Source organism: Coturnix japonica, chromosome 6 (assembly GCF_001577835.2).
Source record: "Coturnix japonica isolate 7356 chromosome 6, Coturnix japonica 2.1, whole genome shotgun sequence".
NCBI classification, from domain to species: domain Eukaryota; kingdom Metazoa; phylum Chordata; class Aves; order Galliformes; family Phasianidae; genus Coturnix; species Coturnix japonica.
The window spans coordinates 20,337,774-20,363,795 of NC_029521.1; the positions used below are offsets into that span (position 1 = coordinate 20,337,774).

General features: G+C 47.0%; 1 protein-coding gene across 3 annotated transcripts in view; it reads left to right on the forward strand.

Annotated features, from left to right (window-relative positions):
* Window positions 1-24,925, forward strand: part of SUFU (SUFU negative regulator of hedgehog signaling) — a 75,283-nt gene extending 50,358 nt beyond the window's left edge. For 2 of the 3 annotated variants that reach the window (XM_015866980.2, XM_015866981.2), the window contains exons 9-12: window positions 7,060-7,194; window positions 8,459-8,597; window positions 20,982-21,050; window positions 24,432-24,925. In XM_015866980.2, the coding sequence (XP_015722466.1) occupies window positions 7,060-7,194; window positions 8,459-8,597; window positions 20,982-21,050; window positions 24,432-24,521 (433 nt within the window). In that variant the 3' untranslated portion in view covers window positions 24,522-24,925. The remainder of the gene's footprint in view (window positions 1-7,059; window positions 7,195-8,458; window positions 8,598-20,981; window positions 21,051-24,431) is intronic. The other variant, XM_032445329.1, reaches the window with a different exon arrangement.
* The last annotated feature ends 1,097 nt before the right edge of the window (window positions 24,926-26,022 follow it).

A 26,022-nucleotide genomic window follows, 5' to 3' on the forward strand; every position in this document is an offset into this window, starting at 1 on the left:
AAAAAACCAACAAAAACTAAATTAATCTTTGGAAACATGTCTAATCATTTTGACCATAGGTAACATAATACTCTTGATTACGCCTTGGAAAAATGAGGCGTGTATGAATACAAATGTACCCTACAGTAGAACGTAATTCATTTCTTATGACCCATCGGCTTGGTAGGTGCAGCTCAGGCAGACAGGAAGGCGAGGCTCCCCATCTCCTTAACTGCAGATTCACCATGGTTGGATGCTGAGCTGTTCCATTCAGATGTCAGACTAAACACTGCTGCTGAGGCCTCCATTGGCTGGAGGCTCCAGATGTCAAAGATCAGTGACACTTGTTGAGTCTCGCTTATTTTGCTGTTTAATTTCTTAATGTTGTAAACTTTGGAGCTGTCTTTCCTGTGGGGTGGGTGAGTAGTAGCCCCGCTTCACAGATGAGGACAGAGGAATTAATTTGCCACAGTTGCTGTGAGAGCCAGGGTGGGGAAAGGGGAGTTCTTGACCTTTTCCACCCCTCAAGGGTCCCCTTGATCACGCAGCACTGCTGAAAGCGATGTTTTTCTGCCCCTTGGCTGACTCAGTCTTACTGCTCCTGTCAGCTGAGGCTGGAATAGAAACCCAGAGCTAGCAAGCTGCATTACTGCATGAGCTGAAGCTAAAATTATCAGTAATTGCTACACTTCATTGTTCTAGGTTTCAAGTAATGCCCACGCACATCCCCAGTGTCTCAAGGTGAGGTTTGATAGCAGGAAGAGGTCCCCAGGGTTGTGTTACTTGGACAAAATGCAAGGCTGAACCAAAATCTGTCTGCTGTTTGTCACCCTCCCTTTCCTCGAGAAGGATAAAGTAGCATGGTTCAACTTGTGCATGGTTCCTGTGTTTCGAGCTGGGATTTATTTCCCAAGGAGTGGGACGCTGGTTCCCTGGCCACTCATGCACAGTGGTCGTTTGTCCAGGAGCCCACAGCAGGTGCCCCAAAGGCCTCAAATCCCATCTGCGTTTGATTTCCAAGCAGAGAAACAGGCAGAGTCTAGGGATCCCCGAACATATGGTAGCTCTGCCCGTGTGCTAATTCCATCCAGCCCTGAACAATTTCCAGCTGTGTAGGGAAATGAAGGCAGGCTCCTGGCAAATGGAGCAGGGAACAAGCCTCTGGCAGGTGGGTCTGTTGGGGCTGTCCTGGCTGTGACCTTATGCTGCAGGGCACCCCCACCATCCCAGCTTGTTGCCTTGCCTTTGTGGGAAGTTGTGTCACTTACAGAAATCCTCCTAAAATCACTCCTGGTGATTTCAGTTACTTGCCATGGTGTAGGATCAGGTTTGGAGCATGTGAATGAGAGTGCAAGCTTGCGGGACTGGAGTCCTCTCTATGTGTAGTCCATTTGACTGGTAAATAGGGCACCCTGATTGCTGCTTTTGTTAAGTGCTGTTAATGCAAATCAACAAGCTCAATTTGAGTAACATTTCTGAGGAAATTCTTAGGGTGGTATCAAGACATAGGATTTGCTTTGAGGCAAGTGTGCACTTTGCTTCTCCCAGTTGCACTAGGTTTTGCTTGCTGCTTTCTTTGGGCGGAGGGGAGCTGTTGTCTGTGTAGCTGGTTTCCTGTCTTCAGTTCTTGGAGGCAAAGTTTTACATAAAGGAGAGCATTTCAGCATTCTCTGAAAATGTCTTGTTTTGGCTAGACTTTCTGATTCTGCAACCACTAAGCAGTAAGTTTCCAACCCAGGCCTGCTTATTTAGGCATGCTCCCTCATGGAGACACATTCAGTGGTGTCTTGCTTAAGTAAGGAATGCTGAATGGGGGGAGGCAGTGTGCTTTAGGGAGTGTCTCTCAGCATGAGCCTGAGTGCTGGGTGACAAGCCTGCAAACTAGGAAAGCAAATGTCTGGAAAACCAGTGTCAGTAGAAGTGCAGAGTGGTCACCGTGCTAATAATTTTGCACTTCTACATAGTTTTCCTCAGATGAGAATCAAAAAGTGCTCTGCAAACACTGACTTAATCCTTGCAACACTCCTACGTGGAAAATCGTCTCAGTTTTACAGATGGGGAACCTGCTGCATAAAAGGGTGGTTTGAGTCTTCAGAGTGCCAGTGACACAGCCTAAATCTTTTAATCCTAGTTCAGCTGTAGGTCTGGAACAGTCCGGCCCCTGCAAGCACCGGCACTAATAACTATGCAGCTTTCCAAAGGGGCGAGAAGATTGTTGGTGTTGGCGTTGTCCTTGGAGCCTTTCTGCATCAGGAAACTTATACAGAACCTCTTCACCATCCGGTTGAACCAGGATGATGAGCCTCCAGGTTGGAACGCTGAAGCGGGCCTCGTTTCAGCATGACCACAGCAGGATCCATGCAGCAGCCTCCTCGCTGGTTCTGCACTTGCCTCTGTGCCTCTATGACGTGTCCCAGAACACCACGTGCCAAGATGCTCTGGGCTCTTTCCCACAACTGCTGGTTTGTCCTTCAGGGGAAACTGTGGGAAAGACACTGGAAGATTGCCGGCACTTAAGTGATCTTTGACCGTATCTTCATTAGAGAGTGAGGAATTTTGAAATAGCCCCAGTTGGGAAGGAAAAAGGGAAAAGAAAAAGTGGGGCAGCCTTTCTCTCGCAGCTGTGTAAACCTGCTCTGATTGGCTGCATTTGCTAAGTCATGGCACTGATGCTTGTACCAGGAAGGAGGGATCAGTGATGTAAGTCAGGTTAGTGATGTAAGTCAGGTTAGGGATGTGGTGGGCAGGGCACCCACCATCACAAGGCACTGCCATGGGCAATTTCTAAGAGTCTGTCCTTCATGATGTCAGTACCTGGGTAATGGCTTGGAAATGCAGAGAAACTGTGTTCCGTGTAGGTGATGGAGCTTGGAAGGGAACGGTGACCTCAGTAACAGATCTGTGATATCAAACACCCTGATCAAAAAGCAGGATGTGAATGCAAGAATAAATAAACCTTTCTTAATCCGATCAACCTGGTTATTCTGGAATCCCATAAAATAACTGCCATTGGGACTGCTTGAGAAGAGGTTGCCATAAACATGACTTACAAGGAGGGGACATCCAAACTTTGCGCAACCTGGTGATTGCATTGGCGGTTTTCCAGGATCCCCCAAGGGCTGCTGCTAATTGGCATAAAATTAAGCAGATTGCAGCTACTCTCATCTTTAATACAAAGAGAAGGCCCCCGGGAGGCTACAGGTTGCAGCGTGTGGCTGCTTCCATCATGGAGCACAGCGCGTGGGGATGTCGGGCTCCTCGGGCTCTTTCTCCCTGTTGAGGGAAGTTTGGGGAGGCTGCAGTCCACAGCGGAGCCCTTTGCAACAGCTTGACCACCCCTCTTTCAAAAACAGTGCTTTCAAAGTAAAATATGGCTTTGATGAAGCTCGTGAACCGTTAATCAGCATTCTCAGGATTAAGAAAATAATATTAATAATGTCCTCCTCTCCTCCGCCCAGAAGCAGACTACTGGTAGAAACTGAAGCTGGAAAAAATAGTTGAAAGTCAGCTAAAGTCACCTTGGTAACTGCAGCAATACACTTGCCCAGAATAGGAGACATCAAACCCAACTACAAACAGCTTTAAAGAAACAAAAAGAATGTAATCATCTAAAGAATTAATCTGACAACTGCCCACATTTACACCTCCCACAAGCTCCCAATCAGAGGGAAATGCGCTTTAATCTCCCCCAGCCCCCCTCGAGTTTCACAAAACACTGGATGAGCAGTCCTTAAACTGGGACATTTCCGGCGTGCTGCTTCCATTTAAATCTACTGCCTTTCCGAATGCAGCAGCCCGAGCTGTTGCAGACTTGTTTTTTCTGGACAGTGAGAAACGTGATTTTTTTGTGGGGGTTGGATGAAGTATTAAATCTGGAATAGACAAAGTTTGCAGCGTTTATGTGATAGTCAGCTAGAGCTTAGTCATAACAAATAAAATTCCACCGGTTTCTGCTGCTGGTTTATTTGGTGATGGGGTGGAGGAAGCGAGGGCTGATGGGTAGCTGGCAGTCATAAAACCAGAGATGTTAGTGTTAGAAAGCAAACTTCTTCTAAATTTTCTTCTACGTCTGAAAAGTACAAGCTGTGGATGGCAGGGTGTGTTATGGTGTGAACTTCTCATTGACAACACCCTAGACATCCTAGTGACCCTCTGTCTGGATTGTCACCCTTCAGAAGAGTAAGTACAAGGATTTCTGTTCCCAGTGGGAGGATATTAACAGGTCTTGTAAGAGTTGCTTCACGTGTTGCAGAGGTAAAAGTCACATCTGCTTTGTGGCTTTCCTCAAGCACCTTGTGCCTGGGCATCTCCAAGCATACTGCAAAGCTGGAGGATGCACCTTGAGGTGCTTAGTCCACCACATGGCCAGCAGTGCCCACCCACACAAAGCTCTTGCTTAGAAACATACAGCTTAGATAGAAAGTGGCAGCGTTCTGCTATTGGAGTTTCACCCTCAACCTCAAATAGCTGAAATTATGTGAGCCCCACAAGAAACACTGAAACCATGACTATCTCGGAAAAGTTTAATGGAAAGGATTAATTATTTCATGTCATTCAAAGTATAAACTACCATTTTGCTTCACTCCTTCACCTTTTTGACAGGAGGGCTGGTTACTTATTAATGTGAAGTCATAATTATTGACAGCCTTAAAGTCATGACAGTTCCGTTTGATAGTTATACATTAGTCAACATCTTCTCTCGAGTGTATAATGACAAACAGCATTTGCTGTTTCTAATAAGATTTAGAAAGCTTCGCCCCTTTTCTCCAGAATATTGTCGTCATTGCTATTATTACATTAAGAACCGGAGGCTGTTTCCCCTCAGGACTGCAGCCCCATTGTGCTCGCAGCTGTCCTGGCTCATGTGGTGGAAACTGAAAAGCCCACCTTCATTTCATGGGGTTTGGAGGCTGCGGTTGCTGGGATCTGCCCTCTGACAGCATGTCCTTCCAAAACATGGGCCTGCAGCACCAGTTGTGGGACACAGGGGTGGGAGACATGCCTGGCACACGTGAGCGATGCAGGTGAGAAGGGGACAGTCTCCTGTCTGCAGCATTAACATTGCTGTGTAACTCATGGTCTGCTCCAGGCTGCATAAACTCTGGAGCTGCATTTAACGAGTGCGAGCTTATAGCCTGCTTGAAAACCATGCGTTGCTAATGGCTGACCCTTTTGGTAGGGATTGATAAATGAATGATTGGAAGCAGTAGACCACAGGCTGACTTTCCCACAGTTCACTTGTGTATATAAGATCTGATAAGGAAGTTCAGGCAAAGCTTACCTTAAGGTCAACTGATCATTAATCAACAGTGCACTTCTCAGGTAATCAGCCTGCAAAATGCTGGCCCACCTCTGTTCTTTGAAGACCCCACCTACAAAGAGCTGTAAAATGTTTGCCCAAGTAGATTAAACACAACTTTAAGTGCCACCTATGGACTACAAAGCATGTTATGTCTTTGCTTCAGGGTTAACCCACCCGACTGACACTTGGCTGACTGGCAGACCATCAACCCACTCTGTGCATAGACTGTTATCCTGACCTACTGTGTCCTTGTTGCGTCTGTTACTCTTTGTGTGTGGCTAAGGCACAACATGAAGCACATTTCATCTTGCAGGGAGACGAGCTGTACTACTCTGGTTTGTTTTCTCTGCATGTTTCCAGCCTGAGCACGCAGGGTATTTGCAGGCCTTCCTGAGATTGAGGCTGAACCTGTACCTTTGTATTAGAGTGAGCAGCTCAGCGGCCTGAATGCAAAGCTCTCCTAGGCCTGGGTGACAGGGTAGAGGCAACAGACTGAGCTGCTTTGGAAGCTGTTCTGAACCGTATTGCTGTGTGTGTAGTTGATGGAAGTAGTTTTGAGACAACACCCAAAGGTAAAGTCAAGTAGAGGTGTGATGGGTCGTGAGGGCTTGTGAGGGTCAAGCTGCTTCTTTACATTTTTTTCCAGATGTATGTTCAAGATGGCTCAGCTTGGGTGGAGGAGGGATCTGAGCATGTTTTCACAGTGTTCCCAAATGCAAGATACTCAGCCTGGTAGTGCTGTTTGGTTTTTAATGTGACAAAACAGAACCACATTACAATATGGCATCTTTCTGCCAGCTCCCTGCTTTCCCTGTCCTCCTCTTTTGGTGATTCTGCAGTATAGAAATTATCTAAACTTAATATAAGTCTTATTTCTATTAATTACACCAAGCAACAAAAATATAAATCACGTGTCAGACTCATCACATCAGTTCATTTCATCCTCAGAAACTCTGAACTCTGTGTCCTTCCTTCTTTGTTCTGGACTATCATGTAACTGCTCTTTGAACACATAAAGTGTTTATGGTCAAGTATTTTGAGATAGATACACCTGCTCGATTACCTGGAGGATTCTATCTGGCAAAGTTCCTAATCGTGTACCAACATAACCTTTACTCGTGGCTTCACCACATGCTGGCCTTGCAGAAATGAAAAAATAAAACATAAATAGGAAAGCAAAGCTGCATTGCTGTAAAACAGCCCCACTTCAAGGAGAAGGCAAACCGTGTGTGTCGTTCTCGTTACAAGCAGAATCAGTCTTTGGCTGTTGCACTTGATGCAGGTGGATACAGAGTTCTCAAAACCTTCCAGCTGAGCTGTGGAAAGAAGTAATTTGGTTGTAATTGTAGGGATGCCTCAGACCTGAAAGATATTCCAGGCCACTCTTTCCTGCAGGTCACTGCCTAAAATATCCTGAAAACACAGCAAAAGGGGGAGGGACTGCATACCTGCTAATGTTTCTAAGCTATTTTGTAGTGGTTTGAACATTAGAGAGTGTAGGTTTACTGCAGTTCTTCCCAGAAATTCTATTTCTTGTGTGCCGGGGAGGAATGCAGCATGTGTCTTGGCCAGTTCTGGTCCTAGGTCATCAAACAGAGGCAGCACATACTGGGACTGATAGTCTGTGGGAGGCTGAGTCCATGAAGGGGTGAGAACTCAGCTGTGTCTTCATAACAGTTTGGTCCTGTGTTCCTCAGTATTGACACGGTCGATCTGAATCACAGCAGAAACAGCACGCAGCTCTAGGATCCTAAGTGTGCATGTTTTGTCTCTTTTAGAAGCCGGAAGGACAGTTTAGAAAGCGAGAGCTCAGCAGCTATCATTCCTCATGAGCTAATCCGCACGAGACAGCTGGAAAGCGTACACCTGAAGTTTAACCAGGAGTCTGGAGCGCTGATCCCCCTCTGTCTAAGGTGAGTGAGGCCATCCTTCCTCCTTCTCAGCTTCTGCAGCTTTTGCCTTGTGGCACTGTTTCACCATACAGACACGCATGCAATGGTTCTTTAAAGGCCAGAGCTGAGTTAATTTTGCCAAAACACATTGGAAACAGATGATTCTTTGCATGTGTGTTCATCATGGTAAGGCTGTTCCTCATTCTTTTTTTCTGTCCTCCAGTGTATTTTAGTGTACTGAAACAGGACAGGGTTAGTCTGCCTTTATTATTAATAGTCCAATGCTGGCAACTCTGATAAAGAAGGGATGTCTTATCATATTCTGTCAAACAAATCCCTTGAGTTGTTAACTATGGCTTATGAACTCAGACACAGATATTTGTGCAAAGCCTGTTTGCAGTCAGTTTATGCATGCAAGTGTGTTTTCTACTCAAATTTTGTCACTTGCATGAGTGAGGAACAGCACATTGTGTGTGTACCCTGTGCATTATCTTTTGGAGGTTAGGCTACGTATAGCACTGTATGTGACTTTTCTAGATACTCACAGTTTCAGTCAGCACTATTTTAAAAAACACATGTGGCAAATGTAGTCGTTAGCATAAAACAAACGATTGCAGGTGATTGAGTTACTTTGGCTTAATTAGTTACCTGCCTGTGGTATCAGAGTTATCAGCAGCAGGTGCACACTCGCCTGTGCCTGTTGAGAAACCAATGGGATAGCTGACATGAACATATTTTATTTTACCTTATGAATGTGTGAACACTCTGTTCTGATCAGTTAACACAGCTAAACTGACCAGCAGGAACTCATCAATCAGCTGTGACCCTGTGTTGGGTGCCATATATCTTACCTTAAGTTTTCCCAGTTGCATATTGGAAGCATGCTTGCATGCAGAGGCACTCAGCCTAAGTACCACAGGCATGACAGTTTGATCCCACTGATGATCCTGCTTAGACAAGCATTGTCTCACTGCCATGTGATGCAAAGTCTGGATCCTCTCCTGCAGTTTTCTTGTTTCTAGAAGACTGACAGTCCCCTTTCTGTACATGCATTGGGGCTTCATCATGGGGACAGACATGCAATGGGATCCAGTTAGGCTATTCTAGTTCGGAAGCAAGGCCCCACATTATATAGAGGAAATAAAAGAGAACTTACCTCAAAAGGAGACTTGTGATGGGCTAATCAGTCACATGCTGATGGCAGAAGCTATAGCGATACATCTTCATTGATCTGTTGAATGCTGCTCACAGCCTTTCAGTTCACACATGTGTGTTTTATTCCCAGGGGAAGGCTCTTACATGGACGGCACTTTACATATAAAAGTATTACAGGGGACACAGCAATCACGTTTGTATCAACGGGAGTAGAAGGCGCATTTGCTACAGAGGAGCACCCCTATGCAGCACATGGACCTTGGTTACAAGTGAGTGAGCCTTCTTCCTTTTTCCTTCCCCCTTTACAGTGTCCTAAGTATGATCCTATGTTAAGGGCTTGAAAGTGTAACAAACCTGTTTAGCATCTCTTACAGTTCATGCAGAATATTTTCAGTGATCAGGAACTCAAAAAATAATGGTAAACTGTTACTATTTATGTCAGTGGAGCTGAAATTGATGAGCAGTGGCTGGGAAGTTATAAAGTTGTCTGTGAATACAGAAGTATCCATTTCCTGGAGTCAGCAAACACTTTGAAGACTCTTTGCTCTTGATTTCCTCAAGAAAGGAATCTAGGGAGGCAGAGTGGAATGACCTAAATGGAGTCAGGGCAGAAGAGCCAGCAAGCTGATATCCAGAGAAGGCTGTGGGACTTCGATCCTACAGAGCCAGGATCTCAGTTTTACATCACCCTTTACAGGAGGGCAACACAGAGGGTCAGCCTTTCAGTTTTACTTCTTTCTTAATGATTTTATGACAAAAGTGTGGCTGCTTGAAGCACCCACACATTTTCTGCACCACGTTGTTTCTGTATCACAGATTTCCCTTGGAAGCTCCCCATCTGCTTTGTGTTGAGGGTCAGCCCTTTGGAGCCAGGGATGCACGAATTATAGGATGACATGGCACTATTCTAACCTTGAATTTCTTCATGGTTATAAACACATTGCAAAGATTAAAAAAAAAATGCTTTGAGGAATATGTTTATACAGAAAAACACATCTCTGAGAGACTGTATACATGCAGTACATCTCTGCCTTCACTGTTGCTGTGGCATTCCTGCCTCCCCTTCTGTTTTTAAGGCAGAGGTTTGTTTTAGAGTTGCAGTGTTGTAGTTAACCTTCCAGTGACTTGTTTTCAAGGCATTCCAGTGCATGTGTTCATATGTCTGGAGGACATCATACCTTGAAATCTGTATGACTTGTGAAGGAGCTGATCTTGGCTGGAATCATCTCGTGTAGGGATTTCAAAGAACTTGCATGCTTTGATTGTACTGACTGTAAAGTGCAACACTCCTGTAATGATTAACAGCAAACGGTCAGGCTTAAGGGTGGGTCATTTGCTGTTGGTTCCTGTGCTTGCCAACACATGATACACGGGATCTTGTGACTGTGTTAACTCCAAACATAAGAGTGTTTGTCTGCATTTACATCACATCTTGAAACGTATTAATGTGTGGAGCAGTCGGGTAACCTCTAAGAGTGAGGAACGGCAGCAGTTAGGTCACCATTCAGGCAAGTAACCAATATTAACCCTTGTGAACCCAGTTGCTTCTGTGCCTGTTACTGGGGTGTTGAAAATTAAGCAAGTTTTCTGGGAGGGAAAGCTGAAGAGTTCCTGGCTCCTGAGGGACTGAGAGAAGCAAGTTCCCTTGCTTGTCTCCTGCACAAGATCATTGTGTTGGATCTTCTCTTCTGACAAGACTGACTTTGTGCTGGCTCCTGCCCCATCCCGTGATAGGAATGAGGGAGGACAGCCTGGCTGGGAGGGGAAAGGAAGCTAGAAGCAGCCTGGGACAAGAGGAGGAGGACCTGGTTGTGTGAGATAGATGTGGGAGTGTCTGAGGCTCTTGGCTTAATATGCAATGCAAGGCTTCCTCTGTGCTCAGCAGTCCCTTGTGGTGTTGGGAGTGGAGGAGGGAGGTTCATGTGGCTTTGCTTCAGAAGTAAAAGACACTGTGGTGCACAAAATTATCAAGGAGGCGAGTTGTGTTAGTTTAGACCCTTGCAGCCCGAGTTGGCAGCCCTGCAGAGCTTTCACAATGAGGCCCAGGGGCCCTTCCTTCTCCTCTTCCTGGGACCTGGGGCACTGCAATGCAGAGGCTTGTTGCAGAGGCATGCAAATGGAACGATTACGGAGAGGAAGAGAGATGGCAGGCCTCTTCTTCTGCAGGTTTTTCTCCTATCTTAGGAAACAGAGCCTGAAAAATCCAGGCTTCCACTCTGTGCAGCAGCCAGGGACTGACTCCTTTGGGGCCTGAATGCTGGTGCAGCGAAAGCCCAAACCTGCAGACTAAACACAGCACCTCCTGTTTACATCTCGTGGGCTGGAGTGGAGCATGTCCAAGGTGGGTCAGGCCAGGCTGAGCAATGGGCTGAGAGTCTCTGGCTGCAGTGGGTGCTTAGCAGGTGACAGGAGTTTGGCAGGTCCTGCGCCGTTCCTAGCAGACCGGTGTCCGTATCGCTGCCACAGCTGGGGCTCGGCAGGAGCCCTTTTAGCAATCTCAGCAGAAAAGGCAAGGAGTCATTAGACTATGACGATTGTGTGCCCCATTTCTGTCAACAGTCTTTCCAGGTCACGTTTGAGGTATGTTACTGGGGGAAGCCTGTCCTGCTGCTGCCCATGCTCAGGGGATGATTAGATTATTTCATTCTCCAGAGCTGTCAAATTGGCACCTTTCCCAAGCATTTGGATTTTTTTTTTATTTTTTTTTTTTCCCCGTTTAAGTAACATTTAATTAGTTCTAAGAAGCTAAATTCTATTAAAGGTCTAAGCATGTCAGGCTGGTTTATTTCTGAACTTCTTCCACTGTGTCATGTATTGTTGAATAGGGAAATGGCTTTGACTCAGAAATGTACAAACATATTCAAGAAGTCCTCCTTGTTAACACTAGACTCCTGTTTATATGCTAGTTACCGTGGCAAAGTCTCTGATGTGTAACACTTGCATTAACATTACACATGATCAAAGGCTTCCGTCCTTCTTTCTTCCGTTCCCCCTTCCCCCAGCACTGTGACAGCCTTATCCCCATGCCTCCTAAGCACCCCTCATCTCCTCTCCTCTCCTTCCCGAAGGGCAGATGTTCCAGATGCACAGAGAAAGGCTGGGCAGGAGCTGTCTGGCCCAGTGTCAGAGAGTTAAGGATGCTGATCATATAAACAGACTCTGACATTAACTGCCCCACAGAGACATTCATATTCATGGTGGAGTGCCCGAGCTTCTCGGACTGAGCATGCCAAGCATGCAATTCATCACAGATCAACCTTGTTTGTCTGTAAGCCTACCCAAAGCAAGGTGAGGTTGTGCGTGTGTTCTCTTTCCCTCCCTTACTTGTGTTCAGGCAGATGATAGAGACGCTCTGTTGAAATGTCTTGCTGATCAAACCCGACCCAATAAAGTTGCCTGAGCCTTTAATACATATTAATATTATCCTGGGGTAGTTTGTGTCAAAGCCTGTCAGCATGCATCATCCTTTGGGAATTACCATCATTAAGTCTTCGGTGATGGGAGTCAGGACATGCTTCTGCAAAGCTCCTCTGCTTTTATGTGGAGCTCTCTGCCCGTCTAGCACAAAGCAGACTGTTCTCCCCTCCTACCTTGCTCACCTGGACTGCTTACTCTCCCCAGAGGGGAGAAGGAGGTTTGTTTAACACTACCTTCAGATAATTTCTGCTCCTGCTGCTTTAGGCAGTCATTGTTCTAGGGAAGAAGATGACATTCAAGTCTTTGATCATGTACAACGTACATGTTACGCATCAGATATTGCTGCAAACTCTGACATGCGAGCCCATATAGTGCAGTAAAAACAAACTTAAAGAGTCCTCGTTAACTGCAGAATCAAGCATACAGAATTTAAGAAGCATCTGAACAACAGTCTCTGCAGCTTAACCTTGCCCTTGTTATGGATGTGTATTTCAATATCGTATCTAATTGAATGTTCAGATGTATTTTTTACAAGGTACGCCGCCTCATTCAGTGCACAAGGATGCAGCGTATTTGGGGGTGTAAGGTAGCCTCACACCTATAGGACTTCCACTTTGTCGAAATTAGGACATGTGTAGTGAATGAGGCAAGTAATTGCTGAAAAATCATAATAATCCCGTGGTGAAGTCTGTTACTCTGGAGAACTGAATCCTGTCCCTACTTCTATTATTCTGTTCTTTCTCAATATTATCTCCAGATTCTTAAGCTAAAATGTTCACAGGTGGCAACTGAGTTTGTGTTCCTCATTTTCTGGATGGCCAGTTTGAGAGCTGAGGTCTGATCCATGTTCCCAGCAGCACCAGAGGCCAGGAGGAATTCTGCTGCAGATCGCATGTGTCCCACAGTGCAGAGTGGGCAGGAAAAGAGGGACCTGTGCGTCTTGGGACAGGCACCTGTAAGAAAAAGCCATTCAGAATCTTCATTTCCTTTTCACTTGTTTTCCTCTGTCTGTTAAGGAAAACCTTCTTCCAGCCATCCTGTGAAGATTAATTTAGTGCTTGCAAAGCATTCCAGCACCACAGATGAACACTAGAAGCAATTTCAGGAAGTTATTAAAATTCATTCTTACAAGTCAGGAGAGAGAAAAGAATTCTGTGGGGTATGGGGCCAGCCTGAGAGTCAAGGCTCACACTGAACCTCCTCTGCTCTTACGGGTTTTCTCTGAGATTTTGTTAGGTCTCAGCTTCTTTAGCTCCCTCCCCCATCTGCTGCATGGAGAGGAGTGCTCCCTGCCTTGCAGAAATGTGAGGCTGAGCACGTCAGAGGCTGTGAGAGCAGGAGGGGCAGTAAGATTAGGTACTTCCAATGTAATCCATGCTGGCAGTAGTCGGATGCAGAGTACTAAATAAAGGGGAAGAGAGTAGGAGGAAACGGGCAAACAACTTGAATGATAATGAAAAGAAATGATGACTAATGCTGCATTCAGTGAGCAGAACCATCCTGAGGACCAAGCAGGGCAGAGGTCTTGTGGGAGAAAAACTGCAGGCGATCTTGTGATTACAGATTTGTTTCGTGATGCAGACATTCACTGGGGCTGAATTAGCATTGCACAGACAGTCTCTATTCAGCCATTTCCAAAGTTTCACATGCCCCATATTGCTGGTCTCTGTAGAGGGGTTTTTTTCCAGGTAATTTACTCCATTTCAAAACAAATGCTGTTAGGCTGATGGAGGCTATGGATCATTTGCAGTTGGCACCTCAGCACAAGGTCTCTGTCTCCACGTGAGCTCTGCTTGCCCCCCATGCCAGCAGGTTTGCAGCGTCCAACAGCCATGGTGTGGATGCTGAGGCTGTGGAAAAGGGGCTCCCCTCCCGTCTCCCTACCCTTTATGTCACCTCCGGCTTTGGCCTCTGGTCTGCTCTCCATCCTGTTTTTCTATGTCTTTGTCTTCCCCTCATCCTGGCCCGACTCTGCTTTTCTCTCCTCCCCTTCATTCAAGCTGGCAAATTCCTTCACCTCCTCCTCCACATCGCCTGACTTCCAGCAAAAATTCTGAGAGCACTGGAGAGTTTCCTGCTCTGCGTCCCGATGTGCCTGGTGCCATAGCAATCCCTCGTCACTCACAGGAATGATCAAAGGGGAAAGTCCTACTTAGCAGCCTCTGCCCTGTGTCTGGGGGTGAGCTGCCTCGGACTGGGGCATGTTCAATGAATAAGGGACCTTCAGTACATTTTTCTGCCCTTCTTTGAAAGGCTGTGGGCAAATTGTCACTTTCAGTCACTTCGGACTCTGCAAAGCATTCTCCTGGTAGGGAGAAAGACTTTCCCCTGACCTTCGAGCTCCTCCTGAGGTCTAGTTCCAGTGCTCTGCAACAAAACGATTATCCACATTTGTTAGCACTGTCGGAAACTACTTTTTCCAAAATACCTCTCTGAGATAACTTGATTCCTTTTCCCTTAAAAACCCTTAAAAACCTAAAACAAGACATCCAGCATGGAAAAATAAGTGGAGGCTTAGGACAGCAAGGTCAAACTTCTGGTAGAAAACGTTAGACAAGCGTGTCTGTAGGCAGGATAGGTACGTGGAGCCCGTGGGAAGCATCCAGCTTTCAGGAGCTATCAGCACACACTATCTGTGTTGGCAGTTGCAGGGTGGGGGGTGAGCAGGGTCATAGGGGACAATCCATTCTTTTGGTTTGGCAACCTAAGTGAAAAATCTGGGAAAGAAGAGCAGACCAAGATCAATCTTTAAATGTTCTCAGTTTTTCTAGCTGAAACAAAAGCCTTAAAGAAACCAAAAGCAGAAGAAAATCCTTTTGTGTTGAATGAAACCAGAAATAGAAGGTTTTCTTCAATAAAAACAGACCAAAGGGGAAAAAAAAAACAAAAACAAGCAAAGTTTTGCAGAATGGAGCTGGGGCCGTTAGAAGTTTTGCCTTCTCTAATCAACATTTGAAGGATAAAGCACTCACCCAGGATATGAAAAACTCATGTTTTATTCCTTTGCTTTTATTTCAACCGCTATTTCTACTTCTTAGCTTTATGGCCGCCACAGCTATAGGGTATTTTGGTTGTTCCTCAGCTCATCCAATTGGAGTTGTTCCACATCATATAAAACACTGAATTAGTCACAGAGACAGAGAGCACAAGAGAATGACTCTGTTCCGGTAGAGTTAGGACATTCCCCTGGAAATGAGCACATCTGGTTCTTCTCTCTGCTATACCACATGTTAAATCATTTATGCGCATTGGCATAATGGCAGCAGTAGAGGTTCAAAGCAACCTTTGTAACAGCTACTCTGGTGCTTCAGTTGCTCACCCATTAAGTGGCAGCTATGGGTTGGATCCAAGGGATTGGTTTTATGTCTCCCCAGACTTGAGTAGCCGTGCCATGCCTAGCCTGGTGAATTTAAGGACAGTGTCCGCAAACTGCCCGAAATCACATACAAGCACAGCCTACTCTTCCCCAGATGCATCCGTCCCAAGACAAACATTTTCTAAATCTTTTAGGTGGCTTCCCCCAAATCCTTGGTCAAGCCTGGGGCAATCTAAACTATCACTTTCCAGTAAGTTTATCACCTTCCCACAACACTCCCCCAAATCTCCTTCTGCTCTTTTTTCTCACAGCCTCATTTCATGAGACACCAGGAGAAACTTAACATTGGAAGTTAAAGCATCCCATTAGGTCGTCATGATCCACTCTTCTACAGCAAGTTCTCTACTCCTTTGTCTAGGCTAGTTTTGGACAAGTCAAGTTCTTCCATCCTTCATCCAACTGACTATCCCCCGGCCTAATGCCCCTCCCTTGCTACTTGAACTACATTTTGGCTATTCCTTGTGGCTTTCTTCTTACCCACTTGGAGCATTTGCTGAAATGCCTGTTCAGCCTTAGCATTTTCACTCCAAATGAATTGGTGTTGCTTGGCTCCCTTGCCAGCTCTCTCTAGTTCAGCCAAACTTTGTGTTTACTGGAAGCAACCCTGTTTACAAGGTTGATCTCATCAGGCTGGACCCAGGACTAGCCTTGTAGCTGGGAATGTCATAGGAGATCTCACAAGGTCAAAATCTTTCAGCGTCATCATATACTTCCTCTTCGGGAATTGTAACATCACAGTGTGAAGCAATAGGGTCCCTCAGGCATCTGCGAGTGGATGTTTTTCCTGTACAAGGAGAGTTATGAATCTCCTGGAAGAGCAACAACGAAATTTCCCATCAAAGGTGTTTGTTGCAATGCTGGTACCTTGGAGGCTGTACTGAGATGGGCCTCTTCAGGCAGTGTCGGGGCTGGTCATGACGTAGAATGGCCTAATGACAAGGCCAGAACCATCAAAGCAAGGCAACGTGAAGAAAGCCAAGCTGAGGGGAAAGCCAGGAGAGCGGCTGGGGATGTTCATGGCACAAAGCACAAATCAAGGGGTGTATTGGTAATGTCTAATTTCAGTGGGAGATGCTGACACACCTCAGCTGCGTTTTCTCTGTGCTGTCAACAGGAATTAATCTGAAACATTTTTAGGGCAAAGGTCTCCTAAATGCTGCTGGGTATTTGCAGAAGTAACAGATGACATGCGGCTTAGGGTACAGCTGCTCCACCCAGCCCAGGTATAGCACCTGTATGGATGAGCAGTGTCTGAGGAGTGCTGGTGTGATTTACCTATGTAAACCCATGTATGGGTTTATTGCAATGCTTCCCCACCTTCTCTGCCTGAGCTGTACAGGCCAGCTCTGTACCAAGTCCAGATCTAATAAAACCTTTATTTTCTTTGACAAACCTGTTAGAAAAGCAAGTGGCAATGTTTAATGCAAACAAAGCACTAGGACAAAGTGTGGGATCATTTGGTTTTGTTTCTAGGTAGGCAAGAACATGGGTATTATCAGTAAAAGCATCCACGCTGAGTTGTCCCTGGGCCAATTGCTTGTATTTTGCCCTGAACAAAGCACATTCCCTGAAGCTAGACAAAGCTGCAGCTTAATTCCTAGCTCAGCTTCTGAGGGTCTTCCAAATCAAAGGTGTGCCAGCTGTTTTAGGCTGTCAGAATCAGCACGAACTGTGGTCCACAGCAACCTCTCCCGTGCTGAGAATTTCTAGTCCTCATGGTAGGGTTGAACCCTAACGTGCGAGAGAGATGGGGTGTTAGGTGTGGAACGGTACCTATAAGCTGACTGTGAAGTCTTTAATGTTTTACTAAGCACAAGTTGCTTTAAAAGTCAGCCGAACTAGTCTAGAGCCCCGTGACCTTGTGAACGTCTTTAGATCTCACCTGTTTTCCTGCATTTGCAGCTGTGTACCTGTAACAAGTCACAATACAGGTTTCTCAACTGTCTGCGGGTATGGAGGCTTTGACACAAGCTCCTTCACTTGACCTGTAGCTAAATCCTGTGGGTAAGAAGTAGGTTTCAGACAAGCTCAGGTGGGATTTACCACGAGAGGGAGACATCATGCTCACAGCGTTCCCTGAATGCATCCACCTGAGTGGGGCTGCAAGCCATGGTGTTTTGTAATGTGTCAGCACATGCTGCTATCAGTGAGGCAGAGGGAAACGCAGGCCTTGATTGTTGCAGTAGGTACCTCTGATAGAGAACAGGTACTTCCCCTTTGGGTAGTCACCGTCTTCCGAGCTTCTGCAGCATTACTGACATTCACAGAGCAACAGAGCACATGGGAAATGAAGAGTGAATCTGCTGGCAACGGGATGGCATCTGTCTGGGCCTCTCTGGGTCAGGTCACAGAGATCCCAGTGCAAGCAGAGCTGTATCGCACCAAAGGGAACATCCCAGATAGCCCCAGCTGCTTGGCGAGGCCGTTCCCTGTACGTACTGCAAACAGCCATGACAAAGGCTGAGCTACACCCTGCAACCAGCTTCAGCAGGCCAGGAAGGCGGGAATGTTTGCACAGAGCTGTGAAAACACAGAGCTGTGAGCAGCCGGCCTCTATGGCTCCGGGAGAGCTCCGTCACCTCCTCAGCACTGCCCAAGAGATGTCATGGGAGGAAAGGCTGACTCCGTGTTTTGGATGGCTTCATTTGTCCTACAGATTGCAGAGACTCTTCCCCTAGCTGGAGCTGTTTGTGCTGGGGGAGTGAAAAAGCTGTTTCATCATGATGATCTCTGTGCAGCGTCCTGTTGATAAGATCAACTAACAGCATTGAAGGAAAACTCTAGATTCAGGCCTGAAATATAAAGTGAACAGGGCCTATTTGTTTAATTTGAGCTTCTAAGGTTTAAATCCCAAAGGAAATTAAATTAGGTGCCTAGAGCAATGGCAGTCTGTCATGTTTATTTGCTGGGAATGTCACCTTTAATATCATGCACATATAACGTGTGTGTGTTAATGTAATGGGGTATCATACTGTGCAGGAGCAGGCATGCTACAATAGCTGGAAATATGAGATATTCTGAGCGAGGGAAGCTGAGATGGGATCAGATTTATTCTCATCCTTCTCCATAGGAGCAAAGAGTCACCAGCATGAAGCTGTTTTGCTGATTGCAGGTGTGGATGTCGGCCTGATCTATGAGCAGACCTTAATGCTCTTGGGTCATTTAAATTGGTCTACTTCTAAGAGGGGAGATCTTGTCTGGATGCAAATCCAGGACTGCCATACTACTTGCTTCAAAGCCCTCTTAGCAGCTGGTGTGCTGGGAGCGTGTGCCTTCTGCATCATCAAGAGAGTTCAGGAGTGCTGCAGGTTCCCTGAGCTGAGGATCACGTCACTTACCCATTTGGTTGCACCCACACTTTAGAAATTCCCTTCTGCTCAAGGAAGGAGGACAAGTTTCCCCAGCTGCATGGGGTAGGAGGCTCTGGGGTGGTTTGTTTTTGACTCAGGCTGCTGCAGGTTGCTGAGGATGGGCTGTGTGTCACACACTGTGTGAATGTCACTGCAGCAGTTTGTCACTGCAGCCAGAGACGCTTGCCCTCCACCAAAGTTAACTATCTATGCAGGGCTTGCAGAACAGCACTGCAATCTTTTCTCAGCCTGCTCCAAAGCACACGCTGCCGCCGCTTCCATCTCACAGCCACAGTCCGTGAGACAGCTGAGCTGCAGACTGCTGTCCCACTCCGCCTGTCAGACCCTTCAGGGAGCCGGTTCAGCTCACTGAATCAGTGGAAGTTGTTGTTTGGTCATTGTTTTTTTTTTTTTTCAGCTGGATTAACAAAATCCACTGAGAGGGTGATGGTGAGCTGCAGATGGGCTGGGCTCAGGGGATCACACCCCATGTTGGTGCTTGTCTCTACTCTGCAAGTCTGTGGCTTAGCTGAGACCTGACTGGTCCCCCGTTTGCTCCCTCGAGCCCTTGTTGCTCACCCCTGCTCACCCTGTGTTGTTTTCCAGCAGCAGAAGAGCAGCTGGCTGCCTCCACATGTGGTTCCCATTTCTTCCCTGCCTCTGGCACCTTGGGAGCGCCCAGGGGTCTTCCTGCTGCGCTTCTCTTCTAGTCCCCCTGCCAAAGATGTGACTCCTCATTCCTGCTCTCTCACCCATCCCAACCTCTGGCATTTTTGTTCATCCGTGGAGGGCTGAATATTCATTTCCTCTTTGCCTGATTGCTGTGAATACCAATTCCTCCTCCTTTTTCCGGCTGCCCTGTACATTTTGATGTCTGCCAAATTGTTTTCATTCCCTCACCCCATTGCAGGCTGCACCTCCGCAGAAACTGATCTGCTCCGCTCAGAGCCCCAGCTCCCCACCCATCTATTCCTCCTGGGCTGAGCGATCAAGTTGCCCTCCTGCCTCCAACACGGACAGTCAGCTTCCTCGTTCTGTGAGCAGGCCAACAAACGAGTGTCTCCAGTTCAACAGGCAGGATAGTTACAGCCTCCTGCAAGGAGACTGCAGCAGTTTGCAGTGGCGCTGCGTGTTTCAGTGCAATGTTTCTCAGCTTGCCAGTCTGCAGATTGGTGCCAGGTTGCAGAGCTCTGTCCAAAGCAGCGAGCTCCTGGCTGCTGGCTGAAACAGAGCTTTTTCCAGGCTCAAGTTAAGAGCAGAAAGGCCTAATGGGCTACCTGCATCCAAGCTGAGCAGCTCAGTCATAAACCCTGTCCTGAAGCCTGCTGCAGGTTGGAGCTGAGTGAGGAGGGAAATGCAGCAGAGAGTGGAGGCTACAGTTCCCTCATCCTCCAGTGTACACACAGTGTACAGTGTTTGCAGGGCAGCAGGGGTGAATGGAAAAGAATTCAGACACATCATAGCTCTTGAATCTGGATTTGGTGTTTTCAGATCAATTCTCTTACCTGTTAAAGGAAGAATAGGAGACCAGAGGACTCCTTTTCTTTTAGCCAACAGCCCTGCTGGTATTACCAGAACAGAGGCCAGCACCTTCAGCCAAGTAGCCCATGTTGTCCAGGCAATCATGTGCTCTCTGCTCCCATTCCTGGCACCAGGGAACTGGAGGTGGCTTCCTGCAGGGCCATTAGACAGCCAGGCTGCCCCTCTTCAAGCCCAGGGCAGGAGGAGACAGGGTACAGAAGGGGTCTGGGTATGGTGACTGCCTTGGGAATGGAGAGCAGTGCTGAAGATGGAGGAAAAGGGTGGAGTGAAGGAAGGAAAGGAGGTGCAGTGGGAAAGAAGCAAACCTGTAGGTTGAAGTGGGGATAACACAGTGGGTACGTCTGTAACTCAGCTCCCAGGAATGCCACTCCAAAACACTTGCACTGCGTGGGGATGTTATCCCCATCCCCTACCACATTTCCATTCCCTTTCCAAATCCGCTGGCTGCTGGGGGCTTCAGCCTTTGGATCTGCTGCAAAAAGAGGCAGAACATGTCTGGTTTTGGCTATCATTGCCTTCCTAAAGAGAGTGTGGTTTTTTCTCCCCATTAATCCCTTGGGCTTGCTCCCCAGTGTTCCTCAGCTTTGTGTGACTTGTGTTCTTCATGGAGCTTCACTTCAAGAAATCAGATGAAAGCAGCACCATCTCCCACTGCTTCTCCAGCAATTGTTATATTGACCCCTTTTCCTTCTTCCCTACTCTGTCTTAAAGCCGAGCCTCTAATTTTAGTCTTAGGAAGATAATTGAGGGTCAAAAAAGATTGCCATGTAATTTTAACATTTTTACCGTGGTTGAGGCGGGAGACAAAGTTAGGAGCTCCTTGCCCTTAAACCAATGTGTTGCAGGAATGAAGAACGTGGGGAAGGAGCAAGCTGGTACAATTTGCTCAGTGGAAAAGTCATTCTGTTGCTTGGCAGTTGGCTAAAACTAGGAGTGAGAAGACATAAACCACTGTATTTCCTTTGCAGATCCTATTGACCGAAGAGTTCGTAGAGAGAATGCTGGAAGATTTAGAAGATCTGAACTCTCCAGAGGAAGTAAGGCTGCGCTGTTCCTGCATCCCCAGTGTATGCCCAAGAGAGACTCACAATCTGGAGGCTTTGTGAGACCTTTACATCTTCTATGGGATAGGGCACTGAGAGAAGGGATTGTGAGAAAAGCAGAGCAGTTTTTGGTATGAAGGGAGATGCTGCACATCTCTCCTTCAGCATCATTCCCCACTCACTGTCTTGGCACCCCGACCCAAAGCAGGGCAGGCCAGGTGTCAGGGTTTGCCTCCATGCTGTGGGTAACCTCCTTAAGAGCTCACCTCCTCCCCCACTTCCAGAGCAGCTGGATGCAGTGGTAGCACATTTACTACTGAACAGCCTGTCCTTTGGGGCCTCCTTTTTTGGTTTGGGAACATTTTCATGTCTGCTCTTGGCCCTCACCTGCTGCCCCTGCAAGTGAGTGCACAGCGTGCAAAAGAACATCCCCAGCCTGAAAGTGTTACAGCAGCGGCTGAAGGAGCTTTATAAAGCTTTGCTCTGTGGTGCTAAACTTCCTCTTGCCATGTGATCTCTTCCTGGGGAACATTTAACACCCTGTCTCCCATGCATGCCATATAAATATTCTGACTGACTTCAAAGAGCAGTGGCAAAAATGACATGTAATATTTTTAATCCCATTTTTTACAGCTCCCTGCAGACTCTAAGGAAACTTTCCTTGGCTTGTCAAGCAGCCCTCCTATCCCTCACCCTGCTCCCCTCCCCCCAGGAAAATCTCAGGGCTCTAATTGTTTAATCCAGAGTTGATTTAATGCCAGGGTGTTCTTTGCTGAGAGAGTGAGGGGAGCACACTGCTGGCTGTGCAGGGACTTTCAGGCCAGCTTTTATCCAGTTAAACCTAATCCAAAGCTCATTTTGGCCGGTGACATGGAAGCCCAGGAGCGCTTGGTCGGAAGGGCCTTTAGCAGGGCTTTGGATTGCTTGTGTTCCTCTGTGCCCTGCGGAGAGGTAAAGGCAGTGGACATGGCAGCTTCTGGCACAGCGACCAGCCTCTGAGTTACTGTGACTTTGCTAAATTAAAAAGTGAAAAGCAAACAAATGCAAAGGATGACTTCTCGGAGAGGATTGCTTTGGAACCACTCCTCTTTGTGAAAAGGAAAATACTTGAGATGAAATGTGATCTTTCAGTGTTCAGATCCCTCCAAGGATTTGTACGTTGCAGGATCCCAATTTCGGCCAACTTAACGCGTTCCTCACAGCCCTGGCTGATGATATTCCTGCGACTGAATGAAGCTCTGTCAGTGCTGCAAGGAGAGTCTTTCCTTTGCTATACAACAGATTAAGTGAAATATCTTTATTTGAGTATCTTTAGCATGTGTTTCACATACTCTTCACCTTGAACTCAGAAGGATCCCCTGGGCTGTATTGGACCACTGGATTACATGGTCCAGGCCATACACAGGGACTGAGTTAAAGAAAAAACAAGACAGTCCTAATTGGAACTTGGACTGTTTTTGTTTACTAGAGGAGGAAAAAGTAGAAGTTCTGGGGAGCCTTTGCCCTGAACGATCCTTCTGCCTTGCCCTTGGATCATGGGTCAGGCCCAGAACCACCAGCCTGGCACATTAAGGTCAGTGGGTCCCAACTGCAGGTTACCCTTGTACACAAGCTGCATGGAGCAAGGTCAGGAGCAAATTCATAGGCCACTGCAGCTATCCTTCCTGTGGAGCAGATGGCTGCAGGGGAACAAGAACCTACCACTGAGCAGGCATTGATGTCCTTCAGAATGGGGCTCCTAGGGAAAGAAAGACAACTCAGTGGATAAAGACGGATGATTGCAGGTCATTTTCCCTTGCACAAGCTCTCTATGTATGCAGTAGCCCCTGTGCAACTTCCAGCACTGCTGGCTTTGTTCAGGAAAGGATGGCTGTGTCTGTGGCAGATCTGAAGCTGCTGCCTCCATGTCCTGTGCCTGCAGCTGGGGTAGGATCCTGGTGAGATTCCTTCCTGAGGATGGTGTAGAGGCATCAGGGATGATCACTGCGCTGTGATCACTGAGTGCAGCAGAGTTTTAAATCAAAATCATCCTGCAAACTGGTTTCCAGCCTTGTGTTCTGGATGCTCAGAACAGTCAGTGGGATTGCTTGAAATGCTGGTCCCGAAGTGGCTGTTCTGCTGCCATGTTGCCACATACAGGTTTGAAGCCTTTATTAGTGCTGCATCTAGGATGTTTGCTTTTTTTTCTTTACTTCTTGCACTCTTAGATCTGGCTTTGGCAGTTTAGCAGTGAGAACAAAATTGTAGTGACACAGAGGGGGAGCTTTCCTTGCTCCAAGATTGCACTTGTCAACCCACAGATGCCCCACAAGCTTCCCCTGCTAAACAGCAGATCTTTCAGTGCCTGCCCTTTGAACAAGAAGGCGATGGGAGGGCCTGGTCCATGTTAACCCTTGCATGGCTGTCAACACCAGGAAACAGATAGTGTTTGTTCCACTCTATGATGGTTCAATGCTGCCCTGAACCTCCTGCACTTTCTGTGTGAATGCATGGGCTCTGGTCAAATGTGTTTCTCATGGGAGCTCCTTGGACTTCTGTCCCTAAGCAGTCGTGTTTGGGATCTGAGATGTTCAGGTGCCTTCCCAGCCTCAGGCTGGGTGTCCTGCAACAGCATTAGGACAAGTGGGACAGAAGACTTGCGTTGTTTGGGAAACATCCTCCAGAAACAATGATGTGTAAACCAGGCTGGGGCAAAAATCTCCATTCGCTGTGCTTTAATCAATGTTTGCAAAACAGCCCAAGCAGTTTTTGTGCCTGTGCGAATACGAGGCATTGTGCAGGCACTGTGCAAAGCCTTTGTGCAGGGGGTCAGGCTGGAGCAGAACTGCTGCTCAGGCATGCTGACCTCCCAGCCAGGGCTCCCTCCCATGGATGGCCATTTGCAAACCCTCTCAGTTCTGCCCTCAGCAGGGCTCATGCACCACCCCCCTGCACAGGCAGGGCCTTGAGAGCTGCCAGAATGCTCCCTCTGAAGAAAACTGGGGCTCTGGAGAGGAGGTGGAGGGAAAGGGCCATAGCCAAGTGGAAGGGGAGAAAAAATGCACTTGTGCTGTGAATTTTCAGCGAGATCGGGGAGGGGAGATGGTGATGGGAGCAGAAACCCTCCGGAATCCATCTGATGAAATAAACAGTGCTTGGGCTGAAATCTCATAACTTTACTTTGGCAGCTGAGGCACAGGCCACATTATCTAATGTCCACTGCTGTCCAAAACATACTGATGGGGAAATGTTTTCTTAGTGGCCTCTTGTTTTAAGTAATAATAATAACACGGGGCCGCCTGCCTTTGTACCCATTTTGTGTTTTGTTTTGTTTTTTCTTTCTGTGGATTAGATTGCGGTGATATACATTAACTGGTTCTCTGTATTGTCTTACAGTTTAAACTTCCAAAGGAGTACAGCTGGCCTGAAAAGAAACTGAAAGTCTCCATCTTGCCAGATGCTGTGTTCGACAACCCACTGCATTAGAGCTGAATTACACCCTTCTAACAACTGGGAGAGCCAAGTTACTGTCCATTACCCAGTGACTCACAGGATAATTAATGCAGTAAAAACTCTGCCTGCAAATAAAAGAGTTTGCTGCACAACCACTGCAAACAGAAGAGGAGCAACTCAGCACCAGCCCAGACCGAACTGAGCCCTTTCCTTTATCCTTCCCAAGGCTGAGCTCTCTGGGAACAGCCTGCGTATGTGTGAGTGCGAGTGAGAAATATTTAACTATGAAAATTAGTAGTAAGAATCCTTTCTCTCTCCTAGCTACAGAACTTCCCTCTGCCTTAGCCCAGGGTGTAGGCGCTCTGCACGCCTGTATTTACACATGCATTCTGCCAGGTGCAAGCCTATAATCCATGGATTAAATGTTCTTTACGTGACTCTGGAGTCCTTTTGTTAGCCAAACTTTTACTGACTGCAGAACTGTTCTTCCATGTGCTATTTTTTTTTTTTCTCTTCAGAAACAGAATGGTATTTCCCCTGTTTAAAGGAGGCCAAAAGCTCACATGCTTGAAGCTGAACAGATTTAAAGATGAACTTTCTAGTTCAGTCAAGAAAAACAAACCCAGATACTCCCTGCCCTCAAATTAGGCATGTTTTAAGTGTTGGTCTTGGTGCTATTAGCTATGGTATCGCTGCAAACAGAGGCAACTTTATTCTCATGCATCCTGTCCTTGTGCCTGAACCCCAGGGAAGGTCGCAACCTAAGGTTTTGCACAAGCAGGAGGAAGAAAGCTACCGGGGCGGGGGAGATCTCCTGTTTACAGTGTGTTTATCTTTAAAGAGATACTGTCAAGTATTTTTTCTTTGCTATTGTACAGAATTTGAGAAGCTAGAAAGAACCGTTTGTTCACAGGGCAACTTCAGCAGCTCTGCAGGATCCAGAGGGGAGGCTCAGCCTCTGTAAATCCAGCTATTCTTGTCGCAATGGGAGTTGTGCCCTATCGCAGCTCTGTTTTCCCCTCCAGCCTTGCAGTGATTGCTCTTGTTGCAGCTGCTGTCCCTCCTTTTTGGTGGGTTTGGACTGAAAATCATCCAAAGCAGTTTGAAAAGGCCCTCTCCTCTGGATCCCTTTGGCCTCTCACCCAGAGCGAAACGTGGTGTGCAGAGGACACAGTCTGCTCGGTCATGTTGTGTTTCTGCATCATGATGCTGGCCCATGTGTTTATGCTGAAGCAATCAACTGTGGGCTTCACCCCCTGCTGCTGCTGCAGGTTCTTCCTGATGCATATTCCCCCAACCTTTCTTTGTCCATTGTCTTTCAGTGGCAACTTTTCTCTCCTTGTCAGAGGAGGTGCAGCTTTCTCTTCCACCCCTTTCTGCCAACTTAGCTTGGCCGTTTCTTCTTCCCAAGTTGTGTGCAACTGCCAGTTGTCGTGTGATCTTAATGCAAGTATAACAATAGCGTTTAACACTTAACTTCCCTGATCAAACAGCAAAGTCCAGGGGGCCTCTTGGTACCCCAGGCTTCGATTTC